Here is a 12,688-nt window from a genome sequence, read left to right as displayed (position 1 = left end):
AGTCAATCCTCACTCTACCTGTGTGGGGGGAGCGAGCAATCACTCCCGCACCCTTCACCCCGCCGTCTGCCACCCACTGGCCACCCCCGTGATGCCCCCCCTCCTGTGCGGCCCCATTGTCGCCCCTGACAGCACCATTTCTGCCACCCTGATCACCTCCACTGCTACCACCATTTATGACACCATGTTCATTTCCACTGCTGCCACCAACACAGCCATAACTGCTCAGGTGTGCAAGGGTGGCAGCATATTGAATCTGAACCTAAGGGCTGAATACACATACCGATCTAGCACAGAACGCTCAGCACACATCTCTGTCCCGCTCAGAAAACACAGCGCGATGGGGGAGGTTGGGGGGGGGGGGGGGGGGGGGGGTTGGGACGCTCACTTCACCCAGTGGTGTAGTGAGCGATCGAACTAGAATTGGCCAATCTAGAGTCAGCGATAGCACCGCGCTGTGCCGCGCTTTGCCATCGCTATCGTGCATACACACGCAGAGATTATTATTATTATTATTATTATCCTTTATTTATATGGTGCCACAAGGGTTTCGCAGCGCCCAATTACAGAATACATAAATAAATAATCAAACAGGAAAACAGCAACTTACAGTTGATGACAGTATAGGACAAGTACAGGGTAAATAAAAATAGTTACATCAGCAGATGACACTGGAATAAGTATCAGGTGGCAGAAGACTGATGGATTTGGTGCAGTTGAAGATTATTAAAGTAAGAAAGGATAAGCACATGAGGGAAGAGGGCCCTGCTCGTGAGAGCTTACATTCTAAAGGGGAGGGGTAGACAGACAGGGGTGACACAGATGGGGTACATAGAGAGCGTAGAACAGAGGGTTAGGATGAGATTTGGCTGGGTTTGGTGAAGAAGTGGGTCTTGAGAGATCCGTGCTTAATTTCTAAGCAATCTAGTAGATTGCTTAGAAATTAAGCATACATCTCTCTTTGTGTACCCCCCTTAATACCAATATACAGTGCCTTGCTAAAGTATTCACCCCCCCTTTGCAATTTTCATGTTTTGATGCCTCACAACCTGGAATTAAAATGGATTGTTTGAAGGTTTGCATCATTTCATTCACAGAACATGCCTACAACTTTGAAGATGTTTTTTTTTTCTATTGTGAAGCAAACAACAAATAGGACAAGATAACAGAAAACTTCAGCGTGCATAACTATTCACACCCCTAAAGTCAGTACTTTGTAGAGCCACCTTTTGCGGCAATTACAGCTGCAAGTCACTTTGGAAAAGTCTCTATGACAGTGGTTTCCAAACTTTTTTGAATCATGGCACCCCTAGGCCAAAAATTTCTTATTGAGAAATGTAGAAAGAAATATTACATTAAGTAGATCGCGTTTATATGGGATCCTTAGGGTCAGATTTGCTTCTGTTTGACCACATATTTTATGACTGGCAGCCACCAGCACTGGTTTTGCCTATTATATTGACCATGAATAATTTGAATTGGTCCTGGACCACCAACTCAGGGCACCCCTGCAAGTGTCCCGAGGCACCCCAGGGAGCCACGGCACACAGTTTGTGAACCTCTGCTCTATGAGCTTGCCACATCTTGCCGCTGGGATTTTTGCCTATTCCTCAAGGCAAAACTGCTCCATCTCCTTCATGTTGGATGATTTCCACTTGTGAACAGCAAGTCTGACCACAGATTCTCAATTGGATTGAGATCTGGATCTGGGCTTTGACTAGGTCATTCCAACACATTTAAATGTTTCCCCTTAAACCACTCGTGTGTTGATTTAGCAGTATGCTTCAGGTCATTGTCCTGCTGGAAGGTGAACCTCCGGCCCAGTCTCAAATCACAGTCAGACTAAAACAGGTTTTGCTCAAGAATATCCCTGTATTTAGCACCATTCATCTTTCCCTCCACTCTAAACAGTTTCACAGTCCTTGCTGCTGAAAAACATCCCCACAGCATGATGCTGCCACCACCATGTTTCACTGGTGTTCTTGGGGTGATGGGATGTGTTGGGTTTGCGTTACACATAGCATTTTCCTTGGTGGCTGAAAAGTTACATTTTAGTCTTATCTGACCAGAGCACCTTCCTCCATACATTTGGGGAGTCGTCCACATGCCTTTTGGCACACTCAAAACAAGCCCAGCTCTATGGAGTGTACGGCTTATTGTGGTCACATGCGCAGATACACCGGTTTCTGCTGTGGAACTCTGCAGCTCCTTCAGGGTTATCTTTGGTCTCTGAGCTGCCTCTCTGATTAATGCCCTCCTTGCCGGTCTGTGAGTTTTGGTGGCCGGCCCTATCTTGGCAGGTTTATTGTGGTACCATGTTCTTTCCATTTGAAGACGATAGATTTGATGGTGCTCTGGGGATCATCAAAGATTTGGATATTATTTTATAACCTAACCCTGACTTGTACTTCTCAACAACTTTGTCCCAGGACTTGTTTGGAGAGCTCCTTGGTCTTCATGGTGTGATGCCTCTTACTTAGTGGTGTTGCAGCCTCTGGGGCCTTTCAGAAAAGGTGTGTTTATACTGACAGATCATGTGACACTTACAGTAGATTGCACACAGGTGGACTTCATTTCACTAATCATGTGACTTCTGAAGGTAATTGGTTGCACCAGAACTTTTGAGGGGCTTCATAGCAAAGGGAGTGAATACATATACACATGCCAATTTTCTAAAAAAAAAATTAATATAAATTTTTCTCATTTCACTTCACCAATTTAGACTATTTTGTGCATATCCATCACATAAAATTCAGATTAAAAAAATAAAATTACAGGTTGTAATTTAACAAAATAGGTAAAAACTAAAAGCCAATGGGGGTGAATACTTTAGCAAGGCACTGTACAGATTACATATTTTAAACATATTGGGCCTGATTTTGAGTCGGACGCAGTGGAGCAATGTTTTTTGTATATGTGTGCATCTGAGTCACACTGCGCATGCGTCCCGATTTTGTACGTACAGAGTTGCAGCACTTATCTGAAAGCATGATAGCAGAAATATAAGGGGTTCCTGGGCAGAGACTGTGAGATAACAGGGGGGTGACTAAGAACACGCACAGAGATGTTGCATCTTACGAGAGTGCTGCAGATATGTCATGGCTGGCGATGGTAGCGCACAAAGCCACTGAACTGCTCACATAGGTGCCTATACCTAACCTTCCCCGGTGGTGCCTAACCATAACTCTCCCTCCCCACAGCCTAACTCTAACCTCCCCCCTCCCTCCCGCAGCCTAACCCTACCCCCCCCCCCCCCCCCCCGGGCGGTGACAAAAACATAACCCCCATCCCTAACCTGGCCCCGCCTGCTATACTTTCAGTTGTGATGCCAGCTGTCTCCTGATGGGATTCTGGCATCGCCATTCTGATGAGTGTCGGGATTCCGGCGCCGGGATTTTGACTGCCGAGGTCCCGTCAGTCGGCATTTTAACCGCACCTCGCTCCCCCTTGTTCTAAGGCAAACAAATGGATCTCAAACTTCTCTAAAATTCTTTTGGTGTAATGTAAAACTTATAGGTGCATATTTACTAATTGCCAAGGCCTACACACGATAATTAATCCTTATAGCAACTATTTGTGGCAATCAGAAATGAAATACTGCCAGCATGTATCATTGAACACATGCAGAAACAGGGGCTCTGATAGGAGCCCGTCCCTGCGATGTGTGAAAATAAAGTGATTGCAAAAGTGGACACAACACTTTCATTTGCTGGCATCCACCGCAATACTGCACATGTGGTCTGCTGCCCAACTACAAAGGCGTTAGCTATCAGGAGCTTGGTAAATTCAGCAAGAAGGCAGCCTTTAGGTTTCTTTGGGTGATACTTTTGCGGTCGAAACCAGATGACGCAGCAGATATCGGTCCTCTGTGATACATTCATGGGATACTTATTATTTGCAGGAACTCCCTGAAAACTGGTGTTTTCGGGTGATATTCCATAAATAATAATTGATTACTGGCCTCATACGAACATATCCCCAACTTGTTTCTCAGTAATGTTACTGGAGGCAGCCATTTTGAGAATGCATCAGATAACTAGGAACTAGTTATCTGATGCATTCTCAAAATGGCTGCCTCCATGGTCACCATGTTGAAGAGGGATACACTTTAGTATCATACTGCAAATAAAATGGATGTACTGTATAGTAATCAGGTATATGCATTCCTTATTCAATTTTAGTAATTTCAATGTGTGCTACTAGCACCAGGGTGTTACACCAACATGTTATGCAAGAATTATAGGTCTACACTGCAAAATATGTTCTATTATATGTGACTATCTGTGGTAATTACTATAATCTATTAAGGTATCATTTAGAAACTGGAGAATATGAAGCTAAATTGTATATTTATTTGCTCAGATAGATATATTTTTCTGTCAGATGGGCCTAGTGCCTGTAACCCATTCTACATGTTTATGTCGGACAAAGTTAAAATTGTTCCATGATGTTTAAGTGGAGATTATTAAGCCCCTACAATGTTCTACTAACTACCCAGCCATCAGGGACATGTAACCTGGCTGGCGTATCAGTAGCAGTTGAGGTTAGCTCAAAATGGTGGCATTCCATTCAAGGTATTTCTCCTCACACAAAATGAGAGCTAAGCGGCCATATTGGTCAGAGATTAAAGTGACGTTATTAGCGATCTTCCTAGTATTGGACCCTGGGTACCCATAAATGAATGAAGCATTGTTTTTGATGTTTTCATATGCCTATCTTTTCCTCACAGGGTGCATTTTGGGGTCTGATGGTGGGCCTTGCGATTGGACTAGTGCGGATGATCATGGAGTTTGTGTATCCCATACCCCGTTGCGGAATTCCTGATGAGAGACCGTCAATCTTGAAGGACATCCACTACCTGCACTTTGCCATCATCTTATGCGCGCTGACGGTGGGAGTCGTGGTGGGGATCAGTCTGTTAACTGAGCCTCCTCTCCACTCCCAGGTGGGTTCCTTATTAGAATGAGGGCTCTGTATGACAAAGCTACAGAATAAACAAGCTTATTTCAAAGTAAACTGGTTGCGAGACACAGCGGAGTTGTGGGCACCATGTACATGTTAACTTCTCCCGTTCATTCCATTGGCCCATTCATTTCCAAAACGATGGGTTATTACCGGTAAAGATAACAATTTCACTGTTTGCCACACTTTTACGGTATATGGTTTTATTTTATTTTGTTTATTAAAAACAATTGAAATTAAGCACAAAAAAAATAAAAAAAATAAAATGAATGAATAAATATCTCTGTTTTGGGACAGGTGACAAACCTCACATGGTGGACAATACCCCGAGGCAGGAACCCACCAGAGATGACCCTCAGAAAAATATCCAGTCGAAGCCACACCTGCCGAGGAGAGAACGAAGGTAGCTCAGGTCTTCTGTGTGTATGATAGAGTATTACCATCATGGGCCCTCATTCCGAGTTGATCGCTCGCTAGCTGCTTTTAGCAGCAGTGCAAATGCTAAGCCGCCGCCCTCTGGGAGGGTATCTTAGCTTAGCAGAAGTGCGAACAAAAGGATCGCAGCATTGCTACAAAAAAAGATTGTGCAGTTTCAGAGTAGCTCGAGACTTACTCCTAGCTTGCGATCTCTTCAGACTGTTTAGTTCCTGTTTTGACGTCACGAACACGCCCTGAGTTCGGCCAGCCACGCCTACGTTTCCCCAGCCACTCCTGCATTTTTTTCTGACACGCCTGTGTTTTTACACACACTCCCCGAAAACGGTCAGTTACCACCCAGAAACACCCACTTCCTATCAATCACTCTGCGGCCAGCAGTGCGACTGAAAAGCGTCGCTAGACCTTGTGTGAAACTGCAGTCTTTTGTGAAAGTACGTCGCGCGTGCGCACTGCGCCCCATACGCATGCGCAGAAGTGCCACTTTTTAACCTAATCGCTGCGCTGCGAACGAAAGCAGCTAGCGATCAACTCAGAATGAGGGCCATTGTGAGGAGCTGTGGGGTCTCCTTATTGTTATACCAGGAACAGGGCTGCGGTGCCCACATCTGCCAACTGGGCCAGTGGGCAACTTCGCTGTTCTTCTGTATTAATTATAAATTAATAAAAACACAGCGCTTGCAAACCACAAAAACTGTTTGGATATATATATAAAAAACACCCACAGAAGATTCCTGCGTCTCCCACCGGTGGTACTGTCCCACCAATTGTAATATATATGGAAAAATAGTATGCACTATCAAGGTAGCGCTGGAATCTTGTTGGATTTAAATATATTTAATTTATTTATACTCCAATTTACAACATAATATAAAACATAAACCATATATATGTAAAAATACTATGATCCACATACAATAACTCATAAAAAATTGCCCTTAAAGTTCATTTGTAAATAATGTCCATAAATTATCTTTAGTATATATATATACATTTAGTAACAATTGTTATTCTTGGACAACCATCTCTTTAAGAAAGCCGGGATACAAAGTTGCAGTCATTAATTATAGCCACTTGGTAAGATTGATAAAATTGACAGGGGGAGAGCGCTGTGTATTCAACTGTCCACAGCGGTATGCTACGACCCCAAATTGTATGTTGCCATATTGTATTTCTTTATCCGGAATAGGATTTGAAGTTATTAATTTCAATCACTTATGAGCTTTTTGCTGCTGACAGGGGGAGTCCGCTGTATTAGATTTTAGCCGCAGCGATACACTCCACCCCTGTGCTGTCTAGCCGCAATAGTTGTCACAGGTTACTCACGGCTGTAGCGGCTTTGAAATGAACAGGGTGCGGACCTCCTTAGCTCGGTCCCACTGTAGCTTTTACCCTGTTTGAAGACTTTCGGGCAGTCAGAGAAGGTGAATAATAATAACGGGCAGCAGGATGCAGGTGCTGGTGCCTTCCTTACGCGTTTCTCCGCTAAACTGGCAGGTGGTTTCGTCAGAGGATATTCTCAGCAGCAGCATTGGTGTGGTTTTTAAAGTAAGGTGGACCAATGAAAACACTACTAACATTAATTAAACACATCTGTTGTTTAAATCAATACATATGTATGGAGTGTGTAATCACCGTTAAAAGACATCAATTTTGAACAGCTCAAACATTCTTGGTGGTATATTCATTAAAACGCATAAAATTAGCGACATATGTTTAAAAATATAGGTATGTAAACTTATATCTAATATAAATATAAAATATATGTATATATATAAACCAGAAACTGACCAGGAGATATAATGAACAATTCAATTATAAATTTAACATACAAAAAAACATACATTGGATTCAAGGGAGATGCTTGTGGCTCAGAGGGAATGTAACAGACCATTCATTCACAAGGACCCGAGTTCAAAACCCAGACAAACCCATCCTTCACCCAAATCGAGACAACTTTAGTATTGCTCTTTTACATTCAGATTTAAATCAGAAATTTTTATTTAATTTAATAAAATTAATATTAAACACAACCTCTATGGTGTATATCGCTCTATAAATACATGATATCCATCGTTACTAATCAGCTAGTGATAACCTTATCTACCAAATGTTATTTCATAACACATCTGCACTACTAGTCATGACGTTTATTCATTCCATTCATAAGGGGCTCTGATGGCTCTGAGAGAACACAGCCGGCCATCCAACCACAGGGTCCTGGGTTCGCAACCCGAGCGAACCCGATCCCACCCACAACCCGAAACAACCCCAATTTCTTTTCTTGCTTTTCAAACCAAGTTTACATTAAACATCCTTTTTGTTATTATATACTCTGTTGGTTCTTCTTATTTGTAATTTGTAACAAACTCAGTTGTTAACCTACTGATTTTACTCATAGGTCCCAGAAATTGTTTCAAAGCACATGTTGCTATTAGTCCTAACACCTAAATACTAAAGTGTATATGTACATATGTACACCCACATATACGGACTTTATGTTTTGTTCTATCATATTAGTCCAGCTCTAAACTAAACTAAAAAACACAATAAAAACATATTTCTAAAAATTAATGAATTTACCCTAGAAATAATAAAAAAGAAGAAAAGAGGAAAGAGAGAGGTAACCCTCCATGTGTGGGAGGAAGAAATATCACTAAACCGAGAACACTGATTAATGGTATCCTCAGGTATTAGAACCCTACATAAAGATTATATTATAATATATGCATGGGGGTCATTAGTGCCCACCATTAGCTAGCAATTATACAGAGACTTTTCAGTCTCCAATGTTATTCAGTTCGACATTCTTGTTGAGACCCTCAGGCATGAGGGTCCCCAACGAGAATATCCAATAAGCCTCTCTTGTACATAACTGATTATATCTGTCCCCCCCTCGTGGCGTTGGAGCTATAAATTCCATTCCCTGCACCTTAAGTACCCCAACATCCCCTTCATGACAATATGTCTTGAAAGGCTATGTTTACAATTTTTCTTAATTACATTTCTCCTGTGCTCAAGAAATCTCGTATTCAAACTTCTAATTGTCCGCCCCACGTACTGTTTTTTACATATACAGGTTACTAAATAAATGACATACGACTGTTGACAATTAATTATTGTCTCTATGTCAAACGTATGACCTAAAGAGAAAGACTCAAAAGTCAAGCTTCTGTTGATAATATGTGAACAGGTCAAACAATTCTTTCTACCGCATTTATAACAACCTCGTAATTTTGTTAACCAATTTTCTGTTTTGGAGATATCAGTACCTTGATTATGAAAAAAACTTGGTGAAATAACATTTTTAATGGTCTTAGCCTTACGAAAAACTACCCCCACTGACTCTCCTAAACATGAATTCAATACTTTATCTAGTTTGAGAATTTCAAAATTCTTAGATAGAACACTTCTAATTTAATTTGAACATATATTGTATTTAGTTATAAAAGGGAGTATTTTGTTATCACTTTTTTTATCTATAATAATGTTAGTATTAGAATCTTGTATATTACTACTCATGGATTTAGACAATAAAGAACTTCTCTCTCTATTTGTCACTTTCTCCAAAGATTTTTCTAATAATCTGGGGGGATATCCCTGATCTAAGAAAGCATCAGTTAATATAGCCGCATGTTTATGAAACTCACTAGCTTCAGTACAGTTTCTCTTCATCCTCAAATATTATCCCACTGGTATATTATCCTTCCATTTTTGGTGATGACAGCTAGTATAGTTTAAGTAATTATTACATTCAACTTCCTTCCTAAATGTCTCTGTTATTATGACACTTTCCCTGACAGAGAGAGCAACATCCAGATAAGCAATGTGTGATGGGTGACAAGAGTGTGTGAATTTTAGCCCAAAAGTGTTAATATAGGATATAAAGGAAGAAACACTAGAATCCCCATCCCAAATAATAAAAAGATCATCAATGTACCGACCATAGAGCACCAAGTTCGCCGCATAAGGACCTCCCCAGATATATTTCTCTTCGAAGAGATATATAAGTTGGCAAAACTCGGGGCGAACTTGGTGCCCATGGTGGTACCGTGCACTTGTAAGAAAAACTGTGAATTAAATAAAAAATAGTTATGTGCTAAAATATATTCAATTGACTCCAATACAAACTCACGTCTTTCAGGCATCAGACCCTCATCGGAACTAAGATAGTGGCGACATGCCTCGATGCCCTCGCAGTGTGGTATATTAGTGTAAAGTGATTCTACATCACAGGTCAAAAAGACCTGGTTTATATATATACATATATTTTATATTTATATTAGATATAAGTTTACATACCTATATTTTTAAACATATGTCGCTAATTTTATGCGGTTTAATGAATATACCACCAAGAATATTTGAGCTGTTCAAAATTGATGTCTTTTAATGGTGATTACACACTCCATACATATGTATTGATTTAAACAACAGATGTGTTTAATTAGTGTTAGTAGTGTTTTCATTGGTCCACCTTACTTTAAAAACCACACCAATGCTGCTGCTGAGAATATCCTCTGACGAAACCGCCTGCCAGTTTAGCGGAGAAACGCGTAAGGAAGGCACCAGCACCTGCATCCTGCTGCCCGTTATTATTATTCACCTTCTCTGACTGCCCGAAAGTCTTCAAACAGGGTAAAAGCTACAGCGGGACCGAGCTAAGGAGGTCCGCACCCTGTTCATTTCAAAGCCGCTACAGCCGTGAGTAACCTGTGACAACTATTGCGGCTAGACAGCACAGGGGTGGAGTGTATTGCTGCGGCTAAAATCTAATACAGCGGACGCCCCCTGTCAGCAGCAAAAAGCTCATAAGTGATTGAAATTAATAACTTCAAATCCTATTCCGGATAAAGAAATACAATATGGCAACATACAATTTGGGGTCGTAGCATACCGCTGTGGACAGTTGAATACACAACGCTCTCCCCCTGTCAATTTTATCAATCTTACCAAGTGGCTATAATTAATGACTGCAACTTTGTATCCCGGCTTTCTTAAAGAGATGGTTGTCCAAGAATAACAATTGTTACTAAATGTATATATATACTAAAGATAATTTATGGACATTATTTACAAATGAACTTTAAGGGCAATTTTTTATGAGTTATTGTATGTGGATCATAGTATTTTTACATATATATGGTTTATGTTTTATATTATGTTGTAAATTGGAGTATAAATAAATTAAATATATTTAAATCCAACAAGATTCCAGCGCTCCCTTGATAGTGCATACTATTTTCTGTATTAATTGTAGTTACTTGTTTCATTTTGGTCTGAGACGTACGCAGAAGCAGCCACTTCATCGTCTTTTTCTGTAGTCTAGTGCGTACAGACACACATTGGCTGCATCATCTAAACTTGCACCAGGCGCCGTCTCTCTGTCTGAGTATGGCCTCTTGTGTCAGCAGTAGTGTGTTTAAACGACACGTCCGTGACACTCCCATAACACACCTATATGCGTGCGTCTTGTTTGACATCCACCAATTGCCTCTCAGTCACCACCCAATAGCACACAATACATCACCTATACAGTTATTCCTGCATATGGCTGAATCACTGCTGCAGCTATGTACACACAGCATCAGGAGCATGTGCAGGGGTTTTCATGCATGCACATTAGTTAAAGATCAATCAACTCAGGACCTCTATGCTATGGAAGAGAGGGCATAGGATAGAGGAATATGGCCACACCTCTCTAGTTTAGGGACTTCCTGAAAATGTGCAGGGAACCCACAATGCTATCCCAAGATAGCGTTATTATCACAGGACTCCCTCCGATTTTTTTTTTACAATTTTGTTTTTGTAAATGCGCACAGATGGCATTTCCCATTACAAGTATGGGAAATGCGATCCAGAATGCGAATTAAAGGGCTTAGAGAAGAATTTTGCTAATCCTCCTCCAATTGCCCTTTAGTACATTCTGGTGACCCTAAAATAATGTGAAAAGTGTGTGAAAACACCCTTTTTCATATTATTTTAGTAAAAATTAATTAGAGAAATATGCTTGTTAGTACTGTACTTACACTAGCAATGTGCTTGTCAGGTCACACTCATCAACTGAATTATTTTACTGTATCTCTACCATGTGCAAATCTGGTGTGACCGATCAAACGATCACTCAACCAATATTTTGATTGGATTGAATTTTACCCAGTAGTAGTAAAAATCTGATCCTAAATGCTCCATACATTGCACGGTAAAAAGTCGTTTTTGGGCGGAGCTCTCCTTTACGTCTCTGGGCTTAGGTTTTCTTTAACTTTGGACCTTTTTCTAATTAATTTTCTGTTGGTTTTTCTCATTCCCACGGTTAGCTCCAGAAAATGGTGCAGTGCGCAGTCGGACCTGCAGCAGTGTGTTCTGCAGCCAACCCAAAGAAGCAGCGGAGACCCCTAACCCTCTTCAGCAGCAGAGTATTCAAGAGGATCCGTTCTGGGCGCGCGTGTGCTGCATTAATGCCATCATTCTGATATGTGTCAACATTTTCTTCTATGCATATTTTGCCTAAAATGCCAAGATCGGAGGGAAAACGCCTAAACATTAGTAATCTCGCTGCCCTGTAAATGAATACCTTTCGATGCCAACTGGCTGTCGCAGTGAAGGAGATGAGGATAACGCATCACATCTTTAATAATGTGGTAACTAAAGACGCCTGCACAACTTTACATGGTACTAGCCTGGGCCAGCCGTGGATCTGCTAATTGCTGACACTTTCCTATTGAATCATTTACCAGAACCACACGCATGTCAACAGTATATACTTTCAGTGCTCCGGTTAAATACTATTGGATCCGGCAGCCAGAGCTGGCAATGCATGACACGTGACAAAACCAAGATGGCGGACCACCGAGCCTAAACAGGCAGGAAGGTGGCATTCCTGAGATTGTGTGAATGAATAAAGTACAATTATTGAATAAAACATGTTATTAAATTAACTGCCTCCTCCTCGTTAACCAAGAAAGGGGATTTTAAATCTGTCTTTTATAGCCATGACACTCAGGAAATATTGTGTGTCAGAAATAATTTCTCTGCACCAGGTCATGAATCACTGAGCCGAACATTTTCCCTCAGAGTCGTCATCAACAGCATGCTTTCAGTGAGGGAGCGTTTACCAATATACCTATTTCCTGGTATTAAATTAATCTTCCTGCATCAAATTAAAGTGCTCCTGTTACTCATGCACAGTGGAGGCAGCCATATTTTGGGTTAAGCCAATATGGAGCCTGTGTATTTGCTCTAGTGAAATCACTACAGTATTGTGTAATAATGTACATGACGTTCTGGTTCC

At 41.1% G+C, this 12,688-nt stretch overlaps 1 protein-coding gene across 1 annotated transcript in view; it reads left to right on the top strand.

The window, feature by feature from the left end:
* Positions 1-12,315, top strand: part of SLC5A10 (solute carrier family 5 member 10) — a 167,014-nt gene extending 154,699 nt beyond the window's left edge. Inside the window, exons 5-7 of the mRNA XM_063934937.1 lie at positions 4,730-4,945; positions 5,260-5,365; positions 11,715-12,315. Coding sequence (XP_063791007.1) covers positions 4,730-4,945; positions 5,260-5,365; positions 11,715-11,908 — 516 coding nt within the window. The 3' untranslated portion in view covers positions 11,909-12,315. The remainder of the gene's footprint in view (positions 1-4,729; positions 4,946-5,259; positions 5,366-11,714) is intronic.
* The last annotated feature ends 373 nt before the right edge of the window (positions 12,316-12,688 follow it).

The sequence above is a fragment of the Pseudophryne corroboree genome, chromosome 7 (assembly GCF_028390025.1).
Source record: "Pseudophryne corroboree isolate aPseCor3 chromosome 7, aPseCor3.hap2, whole genome shotgun sequence".
Taxonomy (NCBI): Eukaryota; Metazoa; Chordata; class Amphibia; order Anura; family Myobatrachidae; genus Pseudophryne; species Pseudophryne corroboree.
Note: the sequence above shows the minus strand (reverse complement) of the source record. Positions and strands in the feature narration are given on the sequence as shown.